Raw genomic sequence first — 22129 nt, 5'->3', positions numbered from 1 at the left:
ATGAATGCTTGACTGTTTCTTTTCTTATAGGTTATAACACATTTATAGCTTCTCATGATAACTCAAACAATCAGAGAATAGAAACACGCCAGCGTTAATTTACAGATTTAATAACTCTGCACTTACACATTAGAAATTCCAGAGTATACAGTCAATAAATGAAAAAAATACGAGCCTATGAAAATACAAAATAAGTCACTTGAAACATGTTTAATAAAAATTCAATAAATAGTATTTAAAAAACAATAACACCAAAAACATGCACATGTCTGAGTGCTGTGGGGGCTTTTCTGTTTTGTGCATGACACTATGATGTCTTGGGAACAGAGGTCTTCTTCTCTCACAGTGTTACTTCTCATCCTCGGTGAGGCTACTAAGTCAGCTGGTATTTGGTATCTGTTGAGCAAATGTCCCGAGGTGTTACACATCATTATAAGCTTATGAGCATATAATGTGAATGGGCCTTTATATGTGAGGTTTACATGTTTTCGCCATGCTCGCACTGGGTTCTCTTATGGTACTCCAACTTCCTTTCACAGTCCAAACACATACAAGGGTTAGGTTAAAAGAAAACTCTTATTTGGCCCTAGAAGGGAATATGAGCATGAAAGGTTGTCTGTCTCTAGCCCTGTGATTTACTGGCGACCTGTCCGAGGTGTACCCCGCCTTTTTCGCTGTGACTGAGATAGACTCCAGCCCCCTTCCAACCCTAAATTGGATAAGCAGACAAAAAAAAAACAAAAAACGATGGATGGACACATAAGCTACTTTTGAGTGAATAAACACACAAATAATTTCAAGTTGTCAAGTTTCATGTGTTTTATGTCATTTGCTCCAAACTGTTTAATCCAGTGGTTCTCAAGCTGTGGGGCAGACCCCACTGATGGAGCACAGAGCTACTGCAGGTGGGATGCGATTCCAGAGTAAAACCGTGAAGGGAAATACACTGTATGAATATTATTCTCTTCAGGTAAAAGAAACAAACAAAAGTTCACTAATGCTACTGTGCCAACCTTTATTTTACTAAAATTCACACTTAGATTTTTTTTCTCTTTTTCTGAAAGGAAGTGCCAGAAAAAGTACATAAAAATCTCCTTAGATTTTTATATAAAAGTTGTTTAGTTGTCCCATTTCATCAACTTCTGACTACATGATAACTACACTACCTGAGTGCTCCAGTAGACAGGCTTGTTTTTTCTCCTCCCCTGAATCTCTTTTAGTTCGAGGAGTTGTTGCTGTGCCTGGTTTCTTCATGCAGCGCACTACAGCTTTCATACTCTGGATCCAGCTGCTCCTCTTTGATTGCAATCCTTTTAGCATCCTCTGCAGAACAAAAACATCAGCAGCGAGTTAATGATTTATTTAAAACAAATAAATCTGTGAAAATTGAAAAGATGCGCATCTTTTTAAGCAGGTCCCTTTCTGAATTTGACTGAGATAAAGACGGAATACCAATCTAATGCCTCATGTTTCAGCTGTACTGTGCAGCTGTGATATTTACCTTTAGCCAGCTGCAGGTCGAAAGAGTACTCTGTCTCTACCACCTCACGGCTCGGTGCCAGGCCTTTCATCTGGTCTCTCAGTTCCTTCAGCTTGATGTAAAAATGTACCTTATCTTGTGCACGGGGAAACTGAGCACAGCGGGGGCTTGATGACGGCATCAAGTAGCACACCTGAAAAGAACATCAAATGCTACTAAGACTGTTGTTTGCATAGCTGAGCAGATTTACGTTGAACTCATTTCCTGTTTCCACCTACCGTTTCAGTTTCGGGAATTTTGTACGGCTGTAGTCCGAACTCAAGGTTCTTGGCCTTCACACCAAAGGTTTCTTTGCAGAAGATTTCATAAATACCTGTAAAATTTACACAAAAATACCTTCAAAAAATAAACTTAATCAGGTGATATCAGGTTAATTGATAGTGCTAGTATCAAAACACTTCAACAAAAATGGAAAAAATACAATTGTTCGCATCATTTTACCTTTTCCATTAAACGCTGCTATTAATGGCTTGTATTTTTGTAGCTTCTCAAGTAACTGTCGGCCTCCTTCACGGATCTCTTTACTAGGACCAAAAAAAAGAGGACAAGTCTTATTTTAAGTTACAAACTGTCTGTTTTGCATTCAGTTGCAGTCAGCTGTTGCACCAACTCTGATTCCCTTTAGGTAACTTTACCTGGAGAGATCTTTGCTGCCAGGTGTGGTCCTTTCTACCATGTTGGTGAAGCCGATGCTGTATTTCTCTGGCAGGCTCTGGTCATGCATGTAGTTGAGTTGCTGGTCAGTTAGACCCGACAGAAACAGACATTTCCCTGGACAGAAAAGAGGAGTTGAGTGTAAAATCAACTAAGTGGCCGTCAAGCACAACACTGGACTCAAACCAACTTTTTTCCTCCTGATTAATCATGTTTTCCAGTTGTAGAAGGTCTAAATTTACAGGACTGTTATCAGCAGACATTCCTACTTTTTTTTGTTTGTTTGTTTTTTTATACCATAACACAATCATAGCTGATCAACACTACTTTGTAAGGCAATAAGCTTGCAGAACAAGCATGGATCTACTTCATGTGGGATGCGGTTCCAGAGTAAAATATATTTATTTTAAAGAAATGTGCCATGCTGATATTTTACGTCCTAAAGTTGAAATAAGCAACAGCAAATTTTATAGCTAATATTTCTAAGTAACTACATCTAAACATGCCTTGATCCATGCTCAATCATCCAGGTAAGTAAATCCCCAAAAGTTGATTCTGTTCATCTGGACGTAGCGTTTTCAGTAGGAGAAAGTGCATCCCAGCCACGGAAGCGTTGGAGGTAGTCCGTAAGAGATTACAGGATGACCCCAACCTCAGCAACAGGACCACTCCCAGCATCGACCAAGTGTGTTTGCTTTAAAACTCTGTCTTAATTCCACCTATTTCACATACAAGGGTCAGTACTACAGGCAGAAACATGGGTGTGCCATGGGTTCCCCAGTTTCACCCATCGTGGCCAATTTGTACATGGAAGAAGTGGAAAAGAGGGGTTCAGGTATGTGGATGACACCTGGGTGAAAATCAAATCTCAGGATGTACCACATTTCACGGACCACATTAACTCGGTGGACCAACACATCAAATTCACCAGGGAGGATATGAAAAGTGGCAGGTTAGCCTTCTTAGCGTATGAGATAGACTGTAAGATTGCATTTCGTTGCCTTGTACTTGTGATGTGTGCAATGACAATAAAGTTGAATTCTATTCTATTTTATTTCCATCAGTAATGGGGGACATCTAAAAGCTGATGTGTACCGTAAACCTATGCACATGGATCAGTATTTAAGGGTCTTGATGCATTCTGAATCATCCAGGAAAGTAAATCTCCAAAAGTTGATTCTGTTCATCTGGACGTAGCGTTTTGTGTGTTTTCTCCCACAAAACGCTACGTCCAGATGAACAGAATCAACTTTTGGAGATCAGTATTTAAGGTTTGACTCTCATCATCCACTGTAGCATAAACTGGGTGTCATCCAGACATTGCAACATAGAGCGAACACCATCCCCACAGACACAGTGGCCGGGGAAGCAGAAGAACATCACATCAACCGTGATGGGAAGCAGGGAAGCAAAAGAACATCACATCAAGAAGGCCCTATGTAAATGTGGTTATCCCAGCTGGACTTTTGTCAAAGCTGAGAAGGCACCTAAAGAACGCTCCAGCCAATCCAGGAGAGAAGGACAACCGCTGACTAAGCGAAAACCTGTAGTGATCCCATATGTGTCAGGAGTATCAGAACAGCTGAGATGCATTTTTTCTAAACACCGCATCTCTGTGGCTTTTAAACCCCAAAACACGCCGCGCCAAAAATTGGTCCACCCCAAGGATCGGGTCTCCCGACACAAACAGAGTAATATAGTGTATGCTGTTAAGTGCCAGGAGGATTGCCAAGATTTATACATCGGGGAAACCAAACAACCTCTGGCGAAGCGGATGGCACAACACAGAAGAGCTACCTCATCAGGCCAGGACTCTGCAGTCTATTTACACCTACAGGCCAGTGGACACTCTTTCAATGATGAGGATATACACATCCTGGACAGGGAGGAACGCTGGTTTGAGCAGGGAGTCAGGAGGCCATTTACATGAAAAGGGAAAGACCATCTCTGAATTGAGGAGGGGGCCTAAGGGTACATCTTTCGCCATCTTACAATTTTGTGATTGCAGCCATTCCCCAACTCTCTGTGAATGGTACTCATGGCCATTGATCAGTGATCTTTGATCACTGAGCTTTGATCAGTGGTTGTTGATCAGTGGTCATGAGAATTTGCATAATTATGATGAAGGAACTGACCTCCCTGCCCATTGTTCATTCAGTGGTGCTAGTCTCAGTCATTATGCAAATGTACTGTTTACAAGATTGGGGAAACCTGCAGTCAGCTGATACTGAAGAAGGATGGGTGAGTGATGAAACATTTCTCCCACTGAAAACGCTACGTCCAGATGAACATCCAGAATCAACTTTTGGGGATACATCTAAAAACTTCAAGGACTTCTGCAAACTCTCTTATTCTGAAAACCTACCTAGCAAATCCTAACACTGTATGGGGGATAAATCAGAAATAGTGTTGCATAAATGTTTTGCTGACTCTTTAAACATCAAGTTTCACTTTTGAAAAGCTCTTTAAAATTTGATGTATTCTGTTGCCTGCATTCAAACCTAACAAGTTACAACATTCAGCTGCATTTCATCATCATAATGGCATCTTGGCCTTTAAGGTCTCTTAGAACAAATCTTAGCTATAAAACAATTGTGACAATGCACCTAGAGTGGGACAAACAGGGTAGAACTGAAAATGAACACTGGCTCATATTTATTATAGTTGGTGATGAAACCGAATTTAAACGTACAGAAATGGTTCCCTGGGTTTGGGTAATGATGTCCTTTGTAAGCTGACAATAGGCCTGGATTAATTCCAATCTGAGGAGAGACACAAAATAATTAAAGACCCAAAGACTGCAAGTTGGTCATGTCACAAACCTAAATCACAATTAGAACAAACAACAAAAACACAGAGAACAAAACTGGAAATACAAAATAACTCACTATCAAAATGTCGAGATTGTAAGTAATCACATCTGGCAGTGTTTTAGCCATAACTTCAGCCACTGACATGCCGTTGAAGCGGTTGAGAGCCCTCTTGGCTTTTTTGGCAGCCTCAACCTCGTCGTCCTCCTCACGTGTCTCACCATCCTCTGCTTGTTGTTTCGGAGGTCGACCTCTCTTCTTCTTCACTGGTGTCACGTCTAAGAAAGAGAGGAGGAATTTATTGACTACTGAATCAAAAACAAACAAATAAAAAAAGACAAATAAAATACAGGCGACAGGATCTCAGAGAACGTATATTGAACAACCTATTGAGGAATTTTGATTTGTATTTTATGATGCCTTTTGTCTGGTTCATATGCAGCTCATTCATTTAAACTGTAGTTAAATGTCTCCAAATTATTCTATGGGAAAGAGAAGGCAAGAGTAGTTTTTGTACAAATGGCAGCACACATATTTAAAATACATCAGATTTGAAACTTCTTGGGAAGAACTACTGTGACTGTAGCGTCTTCCATTACCTTTAGGTGGACCTGAAGGCTGGTGCTGAATACTCGGCCCATGCTGCTGTGTATGCTGCGTGTGTTGTGCATGCTGTATGTGTTGTGTATGTTGATGCTGTGGGTGGTGCAGGAGTGCAAGATCTGGGTGCTGCTGGTGCTCTCTGATGTTCTGCTGAGACACCTGCTCCGGGTAATGATTTGGGGCTGGAAGGTAGTTCGGGTAAAAAGGTTCCTGATAAAAATTTGGATCCCGGTGGACAGATAGCTCGGCCATGACAGGCTCATCCACGGGGCCTTCGGTGTAATGGTCCATGCTGGGATAGGGTGCCACATGCTGTACCTCAGGGTACTGCTGGCTGGACTGGTACCTAGTAGAGACGAAGACGTGAAGAAGTTAAGCAAAAAAAGAAAAGAAAAAAAAAAGACATGAAACAGGATCCAGATACATCAGGAAAATGTGGTGTGTGGAGAAGTGGGTGAATAAAACTTAAACACAGGACACAATACTTGCAAAATCACATGCGCTGACATCCACTAGATCATATTTTCTGCATTCATTTACTGCTTTTTATGTAAAACAGGCACCCAAATTATTGTTCATTGCTTTTATCTAGTTTACTGATAATTTCCAGTGATGCAACCTACAAAACTAACCCTTTTGCACCTCTAATTGTGTATTTTTACAATATTTACAAGGTTGACCAGAATGGAATGAAGATACTTTTGCAGAATATGACGATACAAAGACAAACAGAGGCCAAATATGTTCATTTTAACCTTGCGTGAACTGATGTGACTCTCTACAAGTGACAAAGTTTACAAGTGCAGTTAAAAAAGGCCTGTAGCAAACAAAGGTGTAATAAATGCTGGATAATGCACTGGCATGTTAAAAATGTATGAAAAAAAATTATTTTAAATTAGTCAGACAAACATAACAGAATATATCAAGATATTCAAATTGTAAAAGTATTGTTTTTCTTTTCCATGCCTAAATTTAAACCCAGAGTATTTCTGTTTCATATTATTCCTACATAATTACCCTTACTTCCCTTTAATCAGAGATCATGGATTACGGTAGTCAATTATCCTTCACAATTACACTTATCAGTTGCTACAATCCTAAATATAAAGTATACAAATGTGTAGGCTATGATGTCGAGTGTCAGATGACATTTATTTTCCTCCATCATGCATGAAAATGAAAACGAGTCGAGGAGATAACATGACAAGTTTCCCCAGACCTCCTGCCACCTCCAACACCAACTCACCACTGCTGAAAATAATCCGAGGGAACCGTCAGTGAAGTAAACTGGTTTTCCTCCATCTTAACTGTTGACTTATTTGAATACATTAACATTTATTCTGCTGCCAAACTCATGGATCAACATTAGAAATGTAGGCGGTAAAGCGCACACAGTAGCTTGTTGGCACAAAGGCTGATGCTAAAGGAAGGTTTAGCTAACAGCAAACTGACGAGATTTCGAAGTTCTACAGTTGTTTAAAAAAAACGCAATTTAATATTAACAAACATAAATGTAAATGGGTAAAGTAACATACCTGTCATACATTTCTTTAGCTTTCAAATAAGGAAATAGGGACTGGGAGTCTTCCCAAAACAAAGACCATTTAAACGCTCAACATTTCGATTTGATCCGGTTGCCTGAAATGCTTACCGCCGCCTTGTGGTCACTGTGGGTACTGCAGGGATCGGATTTCGACGAATATTTCAAACGCATCGGTGACGTCATATAATCGATAGAAAAATAGGAAGAACATTGCAGATCGTTTAGAACTGTATTCGTGAAATCTGACATATAACACTGATTATAGAGCCTTGTACTAAAACTTTGCGAGATAACGGAAGCTACCGCTAAGCGGCGACAGACGGCACTTATCTCCGTGTATCAATACGAATTTATGCTGTAGAAGAGTACTGCAACCGAAGATGGTTTATTTACGGAAAGTTCATTACTTCCCCATAAAAACAGAGGCGGATTCATAGTACAATTGGGAGGAAATAAGAGTCCATAAAAAACGACTGAGTGAGGACTCTCTATCAAAGAATTTCCAGTAGTTAGCTAAACGTCACGACCTGCTTCTGGTCCTCAATGACAGACGCTTGACTTTAAGCTAGTAAGAATGAGCTTTAGGCTGTGGACATTTACTTATTTGTGACGGGAACAAGTAAGGTATAGTTTTAAAGTGTGGTTCTGTGTTAACAGTCTCCGTGTTTGGATCTTTAAACAGCGTGTTTTATGACTAATCAGTCGCATCCTGTGAATGGATGGCTGCTGTGAATGTGTGAATTACAGAGCATGTGTACAATATGTGCAGGCTGCTGTACATGTGTAATATGAAAAGGGATACTTTAGCTACATGGTAGTGCTTTGACAACGCTGCATGCACAGCGTCCCGGTGTTGTATTGAGTTTTTTAACTAGTCACATGTTCAACTAAATGGCAGTGGTGCTAATTTTAGAAGACAGCTATAGTTTTATTTAAGAAGAAAAGGGGTGGCTTATATTTTTAGCACCAAATTGAAAAGCTGAAAATGTATTTTTTATCTATACTAATTTCTATCTCTTCTTATACTGTGTGCTGTTTTTGACCTGTGTTTTAAACCTGGTCACTTATCTTTTCCTCCAGGTTGAGTCACATCAGTCTGTGAAGATGCCAGCTGGGGTGTCTTGGGCTCGGTACATCCGGATGTTAGGAGCCAGTGTTTTGGCCATGTTTGCAGGAGCACAGGCAGTCCATCAATACTACCTGCCTGACCTGGTGAGGGACAGAATTAAGCCTAGTTATCAACAAAAGTAAACAAAGGCCCAAACTGGCAGCTTCTATTTGCCAAATCAACCCAGAATTGTATATACTGTCTAGTATGGGAATGTCAAAGAAAGACTTCAGTCTATCCCATGCAGAGATCTTCATCAAGGACGTCACGATTTAGGTTTTCTGGTCACCAGAAAAGTGAATCCAAAATTCAGGGAGTTGTTTTCTTTGGTCCTGAAATCTCTGAACTGGTGCATGACGATGAGTTCAAAAAGAAAATGAATAAGCAGCATGGGGAGCATTTGTGCAGGATGTCCAGAGTTTTTTACATTCTCATCTCTCCTTTTTATCTGGAAATCTTGATGATGTCAGCAATGAACAGGGGAAACGATTTTGTAGAAATATCAAAGTAAAGGAAAACCAATAGCAGTGAAAATTTAATCTGAGCATAAACTGCTTGTTCTTTGCAGAGAGAGACGAGTGTGCAGTTCAAGCGTATAAGCAAGTTCCTCAAACCTTTTTGGAGCACACGACTTCTTTTTATTTGGAAATTTTTAAAAAAAATGAACAGAAATCATCTTTAAAACAATTGGGGTGGGACATTCTTTAAATTCCAGACATTTTATTATTATATTACACTGATATTGAAAAGTTTCAGAATGTCAGTGACGTGTGTCTCTGAAATCTGATCAGTAAGCTTATATCGGATCGATACAGGGCTGACGTTCTGAAGTTTTAAGTAGCAAACAAAAAATATTTTTTGTAGAGCAGTGTTATGGCCAGTTTTACAGCCTCCTTACTGACAAAGACATTGTTATTGGCCCACCATACATATGGAAGTACATCTTTATTGTTTCCTTTGATTCCAGACTGCAGCCTTTCTTTGGATTGATGTTGCCTTAATGTGGGAAAAAAGATAATGTTGAAATAGCACTTATTTTTAAATACATCTCAGTATGTTCATTTACAGTGGTTTATTAAATGTGAATATTTTTTAAATGTATTTAAACATGTTCAAAATGAAGTGGAACAATTTGGCAGTAATCTAGTTTTAGTGGTCCAGCCCACATAAGATCGTATTCGTCTTTTATGCGGTCCACAAACCAAAATGAGTTTGACACCAGTGATGTAGTGGAATATGGTTTTGTGTAGCTGATGTTTACCTGTGCTATGGTGATGCCGCACTGTGGTCGTATTTCCACTAGTTTGCCTTGACTACCTGTTGTGGTGGTCACTCAAAATCCATTAACTCAGCCATTCTGCTGAGCATCACATCAAAAATGGCATCACTGCCTGGTGTCAACAACCCAGACACCTCGAGCTGCTGTCACTGTTTTTCAGCTGGAAGTATGTTGATGTCCGATTCTTTGGTTAGAGCTGACATATTTTGCAGGGAGATTCTGGTAGAAGTTTGTGAGCAGTTTATTCACAGATGCATCCAACCAACGAGCTTTCACCTGTCAGGCTGAGTTAAACGGTGCTTGCTGTTCTTTTTCAGAGTATACCAGATGTCCCACCAAAGCCTGGTGAGCTTCGAACAGAGCTGCAAGGCTACAAAGTCAGAGAAGAAGCCTTAAAGAACGTTAAATCTGAAGAAGATACCCGCTGATGTGGATCTACATCCTCTGTGTGACAGACACTGAAAGAAGTAGATAGCACTAGCCCCACTATGTCATATGTGGGATGTCTGGACATAAATATTTTCTGTATTTGATGTTTTCTTCTAATGGGACAAACCGAAGAAGAATAATGTGCCAAGCGTGACTTGGAAAGTGTTATTCATGCCTTTATTACCTCACGTTTAGATTATTGTAATTCTCTTTTAATAGGGGTTGGGCAGGGCACTTTGTCACGCTTGCAATTAGTGCAAAATGCTGCGGCACGATTTTTAACTGGCAGAAGAAAATTTGATCACATCACTCCGATATTGGCCTCTCTACACTGGCTTCCAATTGAATTTAGGATCCGTTTTAAAGTCCTTTTATTGGTTTTTAAATTTCTAAATGGTCTGGCACCTGTTTATTTGGCTGACATGTTGAAGCCCCACGTCCCCACTTGTTCCCTTCGGTCAGCTGAGCAGTTGCTGCTTTCTGTCCCAAAGTCACGGCGGAAACTTAGAGGAGACAGAGCGTTCTCTGTTGCAGCGCCGATGCTTTGGAATAACCTTCCTCTCCATATTAGACAGGCTACATCAGTGCCAGTTTTTAAGTCTTTATTAAAAACCTATTTTTATTCCTTGGCTTTTAACTCTGTGGGTAACTGATTTTTTATTTTTATTTTTTATTTATTTTATTTTTTTATTACAATGTGCATATTAGTATTGTACAGCACTTTGGTCTACCAGGTGTGTTTTTAAAGTGCTATATAAATAAATGATGATGATGATGATGATGATGATGATGATATTTTGGCAGGTGTAAGGTTTAAATTAGGGTTAAATAACAATGGAAATAATGCCTTTCAAGTGATAAGTGTTACACACAAATGTAAAAGTAGAGTATCTAGTTACTTTTTATGAGGAGTACATGAGTAAAGTAATAAGACCCCAACACTGATTGTTTGACGGAGCTCCCGTCTATCAATACAAAGTGACATTATAACTGAGAGGGTTACACATAAGCCAAGATGGTGTTATAATTTCCAGAGGAGAAAGGTTTTTTAAAAACTTTAATTTTGCCCTACCTTTTAAACATTTATTAATCGTGTTCAGTTGATAGTTATACAAATGCTGTTTAAATGGCTTTACCATGCAAGTATTGTAGATTATGCTTCAGGCAGCATATTTAAGGTTTATTTATTTATATAGCACATTTTAAAACAATAGGGTTGATCAAAGTGCTTAACAATCAGCAAAAAATCCAACGAGACACAAACAAGCAACAAACACACCAACAAACATCAAAGGTGACAAACATAAAACAGGCCTGATGATATTTTTATGATAGCACTGGCTTCCCATCAAATATTGCCCTGCTCTTCTTCTGACCAGTAAATAAGCAAATAAGGTTTATTTGCCCCGCCTCTGTCAGTGTGCCCCAGGGTGGCTGTGGCTACAACGTAGCTTGCCATCACCAGTGTGTGAATGTGTGAATGACTGGATATGTAAAGCACTTTGGGGTCCTTAGGGACTAGTAAAAGCGCTATATAAATACAGGCCATTTACCATTTACCAAAAGTACTTTACAAAATGGTAAAAACCTAGTGGTCACAACAAAAGCATGGTCACCAGTACTTGCATCACTCAGCACTGTTGGATAAGAATATGGCTAAGACCGAAGGAATGTAACTTAGTACGTTTACCCAAGTACTTTACTGAAAACAGTACTTCATACTTTATTTACGTATTTCTGTGTTGTGCTAAGTTCTGCCTCTGCTCCACTATATGGATGCATAGGGTGACCAACTGTCCTCCATTTTAATGCTTGTTGACTTGTAAAAGCCTATATGACATTTTTTATTTCACCATTCATTACCCGCACAGAGAAGGCATCGTTTAAATATGTTAAAATTTTCTTTAAACAAACATTATTATTAAAGTTCTTCATGACTGGGCCAAGTGTCATCTTTTTTGGAAGTCAAAATATGGTCACCCTATGGATGCAGATGTAGTATTTTGTACTCCATGCCGTACATTTTTAAACTGTAGATTAGATCGTTTACAGACAGATTATTTCTTCCCTGGTCATGGTTCCAGTGTGCCAACCCAGTGAAAACATCCTGAACACAGCCCTGACCCCGACCTGCGTATCATAGCAACAGGTTCAAACAAAAGAGGAAAAGATGGCGACGCGGAGGGAGGAAGACGCTGCTGTTTATCTGGAGAAACACAAACTCATCGAGCTTATGGACAACCTGACTAGCATGCTCTTCTTTTACAGACCCGGTTAGAGCTTATTTTGGTCTTTTCTTATACAGACACTGCATCCGGTTGTGCTAAAAACAAAAAAGTATTGCAAAAGCTGGAAAGCTAGCTCATATGGGAAACTATCGAAAAAGACTGAAAGACCTTTTTGTTTACACAGAACTTACATGTACCTTAGGCAACTGGTTGTGTGCTGGATTAAGTTTTCATGCATCCGACTTTTCTTGAGACGACTAACAGTTTACTTTTAATTAATCATCACCATATTTCCACCATGATTGGTTTGTTTTAAGTTGTTTTTGTGTGTATTTTTTTCAGAGAAACCCCGAGAGTTTCTTATTGAAAAACTGGAGCAGCTGAAGCTGTCTCAACAGAGTGGTGTGAGGGGGCCAAATCTGTTCGATGACTCTAACCTGGATGTAGTCTTTAGGATTATGGACCCTGATAATAAACAATACATCACTTTTGCCCAGTACAAACAAGGTGAGTGCTGAACTACCGGGACAGGAAGAGACATCTTAAATATATGGGATAGAGCTGAATGAGACAGAAAATGAAGGAATAAACAATAAAGCACTGTTGTCTCAAGATACCTGAAGATACTGGTTCAAATCTAGTCTGGGGCCTTCCTGTGACGAGTTTGAACGGCCTCCCCTTATTGTTTCTCTTCACATACCTCAAAATTATGTAGCAAATTCATTCATTCTGTATATAGCAAAATGTTATTGTAATAATAATAATGCAGAACCATTCATCCGCACAGCTTTGACAATGATGGGCATAAAAGACATCAATGAATGTCCTGATGGTGTAAATGAAGACCGGATATCCCATGAGACGTTCAAAACAGAAGCGTAAGTACAGCTTAGCAGAGGCACAAACACGATGTTTACCAGGATTTTAATACTCAGCGTTTTGCGAGGGCGATTGTTGACTTATTTTTCTGTTACAGGACACAAGGTCTGGAGAGGTGCTCAGCAACTTATGTACAGCTGTGAAGTGTTGATGTTTTACTGACAGTTGCATTTTGGTTCAAGTATCTAGCCATCATTTTTACAGCACTGATGTTTGTACATCAGAGCAGAATTTCTTCTCAAAAGAAATTCTGTTTATATCATACCGCATCATTCTGATTTTGAAAAATGAAGTCCCCCTTTGTCATTGTTATGATAAAATGAAACAAAAAATATAAATCCAGCCCAGCTTTGAACTGTTTAGTTTGAAACGTTAAAATGTCTATGTCTATCTTTATCTACCAATAAATTCAAACCAAAAAAGGCACAGCATTAATGGTTTGTTTTTGCCTTTGTTTATAGTCAATACAGCCTGTTGAAATGACCTCTATCTGTCATTATCCACATCTATGTTCATGTTTAACATTATATTCACGATTGTTATTACTTCTGCTAGCACTAGTACGGCAGTAAAAACAGCATTTGTGGAATAACGATTGTATTTATTCCAGTTTGACTGCTTTCCTTTTAGCCATCGTGGTTGTCTTGAATGCGCACCGGTAGAAGGCGTGGTCAGGAAGTGACATGTCCGCGTCCTTATACGGAGGTTCCTCGCCTTTCTCCGGTGACTTGTAGGTTAAATTAGTTTATCTTTTTCGTCTCAAAGTTTCGTCATTTTTTGCCGGGACAGCGCCCTGCGGAGCTCAGCATGGGCACCGTCCATGCCAGGGTAAGCAAAACTCCGCTAAACGTGCGAGCTGGGACTTTGACCTCCGTGTCTGTGTTTAAGTGAGTTATCTGACAGAGCGGCTGCTGGAGTGAGAGGCCCTCTGCACTGTAATTCAACAAGATACAAACAAGGCTCAGGCATTCAGCTCACTACACAGAGACTGGATTAATCCAGGCCACAAGTTGTAGTTTTTTATTAACCACGGTAAAATGCTAAGAAGCTATTCCAACTGTGTGTTTTAGACTCATAGCATGCTAGTGGTGTCTTTTCTTTTGCTGCAGTTTGAAAGGCTTTCGTGTGCTTAATGAACATAAGTGAGGTTTTTTTTGCACTGCTGTACCTATTATATTATGTATTTATCTGGTACAGGGCTGTGGGTATGGGTTTATTAATAAATGGGTCATATTTGAATAGGGTAACGAAGTGTCCCAGTTTGTGTGGGACTGCACAACATTTTTGTCCCTTGTCACCCACATATTCAGGCAATGTCTCACATGTTTTATCTATGGTACCATATCTTTAAAACTGAGACTTCTTGTCAGCATTGGTGATGTGCCCCACACAAACATGCTGTTTACCCAATAAACAGTTTATTGAGATGTGAACTGTGGAGTTAAAAATATAACTACATACTTACAATAATGTTATTTTTTGTTAAAGATGTGAAATTTATTGTGAAAATGAAGTATAGCCATAAATCAAATGTAGTTTTACTAATGGCAGGACTGGGAAGTTGGACTCACATCCAGGGCCTGATAGATGCGGTTTACTGACATGCTTTAATAAGTTATAATAACAACAAAATGGTAATCTTTTTGCATTAACTATTTCAACTATTTACATCCAATTCGGTTGTAAGTAGTTTAAATAGTTTGGTTGCCAAACTTGCTCTTTTTCTATGTTATCCAAATAATCACATCTTCCTTGTTTGTGTTATTCAGCTATTGGGCTGTTTTGATTTTTTTCCGCTGAATTTTGGAAATGATGGAGAACATTTTTTTTAAATTAATTAATTAGTTAATTATTATAACTCCCTTTATGAAACCTTTTAGAAGTATTTCCACAGACCTGACCTCAGTGTCCCCAACAGTATATAGAGCCCCAAGCCTGAATCACTCTGTAAAAAAATTAATTAAATTCTATGCACATATTCACATATATGCACAATTAATTTCACAGTCCTTTTTGTTTGTTCAGTAAAACATTCTCTGAAGTAATTATATATCCAATTGTCCAATTATCCAATATATCCATTTTACTTTGTCCTGCAGAGCCTAGACCCTCTGCCCATGCATGGGCCAGAGTTAGGAGTTCAAGCTGATGACATTGATGCTCCGGAGATGGAGCAAGAGCCGAAGCAAGAAGTTCTTGAAAATAAAGATGTAAGATTTATTCTGTGCCAGATTGTAAATGGGACGTACTCTGATTACCACTGTCAAATTGCCATACCTGTCTTTACACTATAATTACACTCTGCTTGCTAACTCTTAAAAAATGTGTTTTCTTGCCAATATCATTATTTTAATATTATTTAGAATTATATATATATAAATTACAATTAGCCAATTTATGTAAATAATAACATTTTTGTAAGTACATACAAATATATAAATAAATGTATATTTTTTTCTCTTATAATTTTTTTGTGCTTCTGGCTTCTCTGTTTTTCAGGTTGTGGTTCAACGAGTGCATATAGACGGGCTTGGAAGAACCAAGGAGGACCTGCTGACTTATGAAATCTCAGATGTTTTCCAGGCAAAGAACTTGATTGATGTAGGTACATGTTAATTTGTGTGAAATGATCGTTTCCTGTTCAGCTTATGCTTGTGAGTAGTTGTAACACATGGTTCAATCTGTTGTACAGGTTATGCGAAAGTCCCATGAAGCCCGACAGAAACTTCTGCGTCTCGGGATCTTCAGAAAAGTTGAAGTTGTTATCGACACCTCACGAGGTACTGGCAGTCACTGTGTGGTCTTCAAAAATGTCTTTGTAATGATTACATATCAGACATATTACAATTAAGTCTTTATGTCAAACATATAAGAAGAAATGAAAGAAAGCCAACCTATTCACGTGATGAAAAATGTTGACCATGGCAAGTGCTTGTTCATTCATACCTCTATTTAACTCATCATATTTTTTTTTGTTAAAGAGTCTAATATATACATGCACACAAGCTGTAAATATGAATAGTTCTGACACTAAATTTTGACCATTGCAATCAAGTGTGGAGTTTAAGTATTTAACACCCTGCCTCATACTTCTTTGTAAGTGTTTTTTAATATATTCTTTTAACTGATTAACACACAGATTTTGTGCATCTGTTGAAATTCTTCTCCACACAGATTTACTCCATAGACAGCTATTCACATGCTCTTCTTTGTTGTCCACACATAAAACTAAAAGTTATGACTGTCCAATTGCAGGCTTATTCATGTGAGATATAGTGGCAAGAAAAAGTAACTGAACCTTTTTGAAATGCTGTATTTATGAATACATGTGTCTTAAAATATGGCCAGCCCATTTTCTGAGTCACAGTAATGTATAAACAAAAGTTATTTTGACTAATAGCAGACAAGTGATCTTACTGTTCAGACTGAATACATTATTCAAGCTCATTTTTAGGTCATGGACCATATACATGCCAATTTGATCTCAAGTGGGCTGGAGAAATAAAACCAGTGCATGATAACTACATAATTAAAAAAAAATTTCCTCCAATTTTCCCCTTTCTGTAAATGCTATTTAAAGCAAAGTAAAAGACACCCTAGTCCCTAAAATCTGTGCAAAAAGAGGATATTATTTCTTGTTAATTTGTTTTTCATTTTAGCAATTAGCACTCCATCTACAGAATAGATGATGAACACCCTAAGATATTGTTGCTTCTCTTTCAAAAAAGAATGTGAATACCAAGACTACTGACATCTATAGTGGCAACTAGAGTTAGCAAAACTTGAGTCCATGAAGTGAAACAACATTGGTCTGAGGTCTCTAGTTTTAGCTAAAGGCTTAAATGAGTTATAGAAGCTGGTTAATGTGCCAATGCATGTCTCTACCATATGAAGGTTGCTGTGTCTACAGCGGCACACAGCAGAAAAAGCTGTTACTCTCTTTAAAAGCAAATTGTTGGACTTCTGCAGTTTGCTCACACACAGTCCACATCAGTTTATACAAGTAGTTAATACGAAAACTAGGTAACTAGAAAGAACTCGAATACTTCCTTACTGGTACTGCATTGATGTCGTTGCTTCTGAGTAAATGTATAGCAGTTAGATATTTTGATTTTCTTTCTCTTCAGGGGAGGATGCTCTTCCTAATGGCCTTGATGTGACCTTTGAGGTCACAGAGCTGAGACGTATGACAGGCAGCTACAACACCATGGTTGGAAACAATGAAGGCAGTATGGTTAGTGCCAAAAAGGGCTTATGTCATCTTCCACTCTCTGAAAGTAATGCAGTGTTGTACATTTTTCTCTGTATGTGTTTATGCAGCTGTTTAGTTAAATGTGTTTTGAATATTATAAATATTAGGGAAATGCTGATCAGTTTGTTGATTCTCCTTCATTTCAGGTACTAGGCCTGAAGTTACCCAATGTATTGGGTCGGGCAGAAAAACTGACATTCCAGTTCTCCTATGGTACCAAAGAGACATCATACGGTCTGTCTGTCTTCAAACCCCAACCAGGAAACTTTGAACGCAAGTAAGCTATGAAAATGATGTGCACATAGGTATTGCCTGTATTGAGTCACCCAATATTAATGTAGCAACAAGTTAAACAGTAGAATTTTAATTTTTTTAGTCTAGAAAATTAAAACTTTTAAAATGTACTAAATCATAATATTATACATGTTTCTCTACCCTGTTGGCATGAGTACTTGTTCTTTTGCTATGAGTAACCTCACTATGCTGTTGACATTGAGGATTAAGTAGGTAAATGTTTGAGCACTCTTTACCATAACTGTCAGTGGGTGTATTTTGTAATTGCAAAGAAATTCTAGCATTATTGTACTGATGTTTTCCTCTCTTCATATCATTTTCAGTATCACTTTGAACGCCTACAAAGTCACAGGTCAGTTTCCATGGAGTTCACTGAGGGAGACGGATCGAGGCATATCTGCAGAACTCAGCGTAAATACCTGCCTATTTATGTTTTGTATAACTAAACCTATTTAAACTGGAACATTCATGAACACTGTTTTAATGAATTAACACATTTTAGTAATATTTTTAATAGATGAGTTTAAGAAAAATACCAGAAAGTATAAAAATGTTTTAAGTACCATAAAGTTCATTTCTGAGTTGCAGTTTTTCTCCAAAGACATAGTTTGGACAACAAACATGTTGCCTCTAGCATTTCATATACCTTTATTTAATCATTATTCTTTATTACTTGTAAGGAAACTGCTATGTTATACATGTAGACATAAAAAAAATGAATGTAGCTTCTGGAAAGTCAAGCAAATTCTGAAGAGCCATAAACCTGATCACCAGCAGCAGGCACCTCCTCTGCTTGCCAAAAGCAGTTTGATTGTGTAGAAGTGGAAAATGGATCATTTGGCTTACTCCGTAAACAATTTCCTAGTAAGTTTAAAGACTAGGTCACATGTTTGAAGTCTTTATTTTAAACAACAAGACTTTGATTTTGTACATTACAGCCGCTATTAACTGCTTTAGGCTGTGCCGTCGTCGTGTGATTGACAGTCGTTACCGTTTCAGACGCCATTGTTCTTTTGTTTCTCAATCAGATCCACCCATCGTTCGTTTCATCCAGTTCCTAAACAATCAGGAATCAACCGTGAAAATGCTTTCACAATAGGGCCTCACTAATCGATCGCTGATATCAAAGTGGCCTTCTCTTATGTATAGACTGTGGTTATACAGAGTTGAATTCTATACAAACAAAAGTTATTAACTGACATCTGATTATCAATTTACCACCCATAGTTCCCTGTGTGGAAGACCAGCCAAACCCTGAAGTGGGAAGGAGTATGGAGAGAGCTTGGCTGTCTGGCCCGCACTGCATCCTTTTCTATACGGGAGGAGAGCGGCCATTCTCTGAAGTCCTCACTCTCGGTAGTTGTTTGTTTGTTTTTTGTTTTTAAATTAAAATTTATTTGATTTACAATGAGGTTTAAAATCCCTGCATATTTTCATGAGCTTATCTGTCAGACAATTCATGCAAACCTGTTCTTTAGTATCACGTTAAATGCTTATTTTGAAAAATGGAAAAAGCCCGAATCTTCTCAAAGGCTCTGTAAAAATAAACCTGCAAATATGATGTTTTGAATTTCAGCATGCTATGGTGATTGACACCAGAAACTCCTCCATCCTTCCCAGGAAGGGTGGTCTGTTGAAGATCCATCAGGTTTGTTGTTTACCGCTAAATTGGATCTATTTTAAATGCTATGTAGAAGGTTAGTGACTATTATCATACACAAGTTTGACATTTTGTTTGGTGGTTGCGTAGGAACTTGCTGGTTACACTGGGGGAGATGCCAGTTTCTTAAAGGAAGACTTTGAGATCCAGCTCAACAAAACACTCTTCTGGGACTCAGTGAGATTTTTCATTTTACATTTCAGTCAGTTGCCACAAAATCTTCCCTAAAATTAGCCTGTTATAAAGGCTGTTATGCTGATTAGATAGCTTTACTAGCCAACTCATTGACTATTTATGGTTAATGATTATTGATGTGCAATAATAAGGTAATGAAAAAATAGCCTGTTAACAGCTGGCCTCTTTTTGCTGATTCAACTTGACTAAACACTGAATTTTTCCCTCAGGTCCTTTCTGCCTCATTGTGGGGTGGTTTGCTTCTACCCATTGGTGATAAGCCAACAAGTATAGCAGACAGGTAAAAACTCACAGCACACTGGCATTATTAACCAGAGGTTTGATCGTCCTAGAGCTTTGTAAATTAGACTGTTGAAAGTGATGTTGCTGTCCATATTCATCTACATAAACAGCTATAGGGGTTAGCATTTAAATCTTTAAAAGATCACTTTTAAAAATGGGAAACTTGGGCAGCTTCTGGAGTTACAAATAGCATATTTTTTTCTAATTCAAAGCAGATTTATCTGACTCCCTTAATGACTGTCTGACTCTGGTGTGGCTCAAAATTTGAAACTATCTGGTCTTATTCCTAAAACCATCCATCAATCCTTTTCTTCCTCTTATCCAATTCAGGGTTGCGGGTGGGCTGGAGCCTTTTCCGATTGCTATAGGGAAAGACATATAAAGTTCAGTTTAATATAAATTTTTTGTGTGTTTTGTACTTTTTTGATATTCTAGGTTCTATCTTGGCGGCCCCACCAGTATCAGGGGTTTCAGTATGTACAGTATGGGCCCACAGAGTGAAGGTGAGGCATTACCTCAGATAAGCTGCTTGGTAACAGAATGAAGTTTGATGATTAATTGAAAGGTTATGTGCTGGCTTTACTGGTATGGCAGGCGACTACCTGGGGGGAGAAGCCTACTGGGCTGGAGGCCTCCACCTCTACACCCCTCTACCCTTCAGACCAGGCATGGGAGGCTTTGGTGACCTCTTCCGAACCCACTTCTTCCTCAATGCCGGGAACCTTTGTAACCTCAACTATGGTGAGCTTTTAAAACAGTTGAGCACCTGTTATTTAATCATGCTAGATCTTGGTCAGACCTTGAGATTTGTGACTGAACTTTTTAATTCAGTTTGGCTCACTTTGAACTTGGTTAATGTGCAATAACACTAAGTGTAATTTTGTTTTCTGACAACATAGTGTTTTTTATTCTGTTGTATATAGTATCTTATTCTATTATATATCTTATCTTATCTTATCTTATCTCTCTCTTAAACTTATTTCTATCAAGAGCAGATTGGGATTTTATGTTGTTAGGACAAGTATTACTCAGATTATGAATACATGCATTTGCCTATATGGTTGGGTTCATATGTACATTTTTGCTCAGGTGAGGGTCCACAAGCACATTTGAAGAAACTGGCTGAATGTATACGTTGGTCATATGGACTGGGCATTGTGCTGCGCTTGGGAAACATTGCCAGGCTTGAGCTGAATTACTGCATTCCCATGGGAGTCCAGAGTGGAGACAGGTAATGCTAATTACATCAGCTAGTCTAAGATAAGCTGAATGGGACTTTACGGTTTCTTTAAAGACATATTAGGCCAATAGAATCGCTGTAAATAGATGATGAATGATGAATTTTAGTCTGAAAAGAGCAACACAGTCTAACTGACAACAATCAAATTAAGTATAGTGGTGGTTTCTTTAACGTCACTAATTAATTTACTATACATTACAGATCTGTTTAAATGTGACACTAAAGAACTTATCACTCTAAGTTTGGCAAGTATGAAACAGTGTCAGAACATTGCTATAGGAAAATTAAGAAATGGATTACTTAAAAAAAAAATCTATATGACATTGCAGTTGTAATGATGTGCAACAGAAATAAGATAATAAGTGTCTTTCAACTACATTTCAATGATTCTTTATTGTCTTTGCAGGATATGTGACGGGGTCCAGTTTGGAGCGGGAATCAGATTCTTATGAAACTGCATTTCTTTCCTGCCAGATAATTGCTTGTACAGAATTGTTGCAACCAGTTTAGTTCAATAAAACTATTTGCACTGACTTTCTGTTGTGATCTCTGTTTTTTTTTTCTTCTTTTTTTTCTTATCATTACATTAGTGAGAGCTGACCCTGAGTATGCCACAAAACTGGTTACGGATGGACAAAGAAAGCTCTATGAATCTGGGTCTTTATTTCCAAAGACTAAATTAAGACCTGTAACTTTGCCATGTGGTCATATACAAATACATGCTACAAACTGATGGGCATTCAGCCTTAAACCACTGCCTCCTTCCTTTTGTGCAACTAGAACTTTTGTGTGGCTGATTAGAAATATATTTTTTTTAAAAGAAACATAAATGTGTAAGTATATGCCTATACAAGCAGTGTAAAACAAAAAAATATTTATATATAAGGGGCATTACACCAAAAAAAATAGTATTACGTTACCCGTACTTATTAGTTAAGGCAGTGATTCCCAAAGTGTGGGGCCCGCCCCTAGGGGGGCGCAGAGGTTTGAAAAGGGGGAAAAAACAACGCTTGGACACTGCTACCACGGGGCGCCCACACAAACGCAAAGCAGGAGATGAAGCATCGCTAAATATGTTTCCAAACCAACTTCATTCTAAGCCAAAGACTAGAAAATATGGTGAATCATATCTT

General features: G+C 38.4%; 4 protein-coding genes across 11 annotated transcripts; 3 read left to right on the top strand and 1 right to left on the bottom strand.

Moving 5' to 3' along the window:
- Positions 1 to 93: 93 nt before the first annotated feature.
- tdg.2 (thymine DNA glycosylase, tandem duplicate 2) lies at positions 94 to 7366 on the bottom strand. 5 transcript variants are annotated; one of them, XR_004198983.2, is made up of 11 exons: positions 7143 to 7278; positions 6854 to 6921; positions 5604 to 5953; positions 5083 to 5282; positions 4887 to 4956; positions 2176 to 2311; positions 1982 to 2064; positions 1759 to 1853; positions 1502 to 1673; positions 1167 to 1323; positions 94 to 709 (listed from the first exon to the last, which is right to left on the bottom strand). XR_004198983.2 is itself a non-coding variant. In XM_039615471.1 (10 exons), the coding sequence occupies exons 2-10, from the start codon at positions 6907 to 6909 to the stop codon at positions 1217 to 1219; spliced, it is 1269 nt and encodes a 422-aa protein (XP_039471405.1). In that variant the 5' UTR covers positions 6910 to 6921; positions 7143 to 7278; the 3' UTR covers positions 94 to 1216. The 5 variants fall into 5 exon arrangements, 3 of the variants coding, with proteins under 3 accessions (XP_039471405.1, XP_031587672.1, XP_031587670.1); XR_004198984.2 differs by having other exon boundaries at positions 94 to 396; XM_039615471.1 differs by having other exon boundaries at positions 94 to 1323.
- Positions 7367 to 7597: 231 nt separating this feature from the next.
- Positions 7598 to 10590, top strand: c7h12orf73 (chromosome 7 C12orf73 homolog). 3 transcript variants are annotated; one of them, XM_031731921.2, is made up of 3 exons: positions 7598 to 7718; positions 8231 to 8362; positions 9855 to 10590. In XM_031731921.2, the coding sequence occupies exons 2-3, from the start codon at positions 8255 to 8257 to the stop codon at positions 9963 to 9965; spliced, it is 219 nt and encodes a 72-aa protein (XP_031587781.1). In that variant the 5' UTR covers positions 7598 to 7718; positions 8231 to 8254; the 3' UTR covers positions 9966 to 10590. The 3 variants fall into 3 exon arrangements, with proteins under 3 accessions (XP_031587781.1, XP_031587780.1, XP_031587779.1); XM_031731920.2 differs by having other exon boundaries at positions 7598 to 7769; XM_031731919.2 differs by having other exon boundaries at positions 7598 to 7774.
- Positions 9945 to 13504, top strand: si:dkey-42p14.3 (EF-hand calcium-binding domain-containing protein 10). Its single transcript, XM_031731917.2, has 5 exons — positions 9945 to 10004; positions 12051 to 12239; positions 12537 to 12701; positions 12982 to 13072; positions 13171 to 13504. Exons 2-5 carry the CDS (start codon positions 12137 to 12139, stop codon positions 13214 to 13216), a joined length of 405 nt encoding a protein of 134 aa, XP_031587777.1. The 5' UTR covers positions 9945 to 10004; positions 12051 to 12136; the 3' UTR covers positions 13217 to 13504.
- Positions 13505 to 13653: 149 nt separating this feature from the next.
- Positions 13654 to 21530, top strand: samm50 (SAMM50 sorting and assembly machinery component). Of its 2 annotated transcripts, none has more exons than XM_031731808.2 (15): positions 13654 to 13901; positions 15173 to 15283; positions 15573 to 15674; positions 15766 to 15853; positions 17201 to 17307; positions 17472 to 17602; positions 17943 to 18030; positions 18847 to 18975; positions 19196 to 19267; positions 19370 to 19456; positions 19684 to 19754; positions 20192 to 20259; positions 20351 to 20497; positions 20846 to 20987; positions 21403 to 21530. In XM_031731808.2, the coding sequence occupies exons 1-15, from the start codon at positions 13881 to 13883 to the stop codon at positions 21446 to 21448; spliced, it is 1410 nt and encodes a 469-aa protein (XP_031587668.1). In that variant the 5' UTR covers positions 13654 to 13880; the 3' UTR covers positions 21449 to 21530. The 2 variants fall into 2 exon arrangements, with proteins under 2 accessions (XP_031587668.1, XP_031587667.1); XM_031731807.2 differs by having other exon boundaries at positions 20342 to 20497.
- Positions 21531 to 22129: the final 599 nt, after the last annotated feature.

Source organism: Oreochromis aureus, linkage group 7 (genome assembly GCF_013358895.1).
Source record: "Oreochromis aureus strain Israel breed Guangdong linkage group 7, ZZ_aureus, whole genome shotgun sequence".
In the NCBI taxonomy this organism is placed as follows: Eukaryota; Metazoa; Chordata; class Actinopteri; order Cichliformes; family Cichlidae; genus Oreochromis; species Oreochromis aureus.
This window is presented reverse-complemented; position numbering and strand designations above follow the sequence as displayed.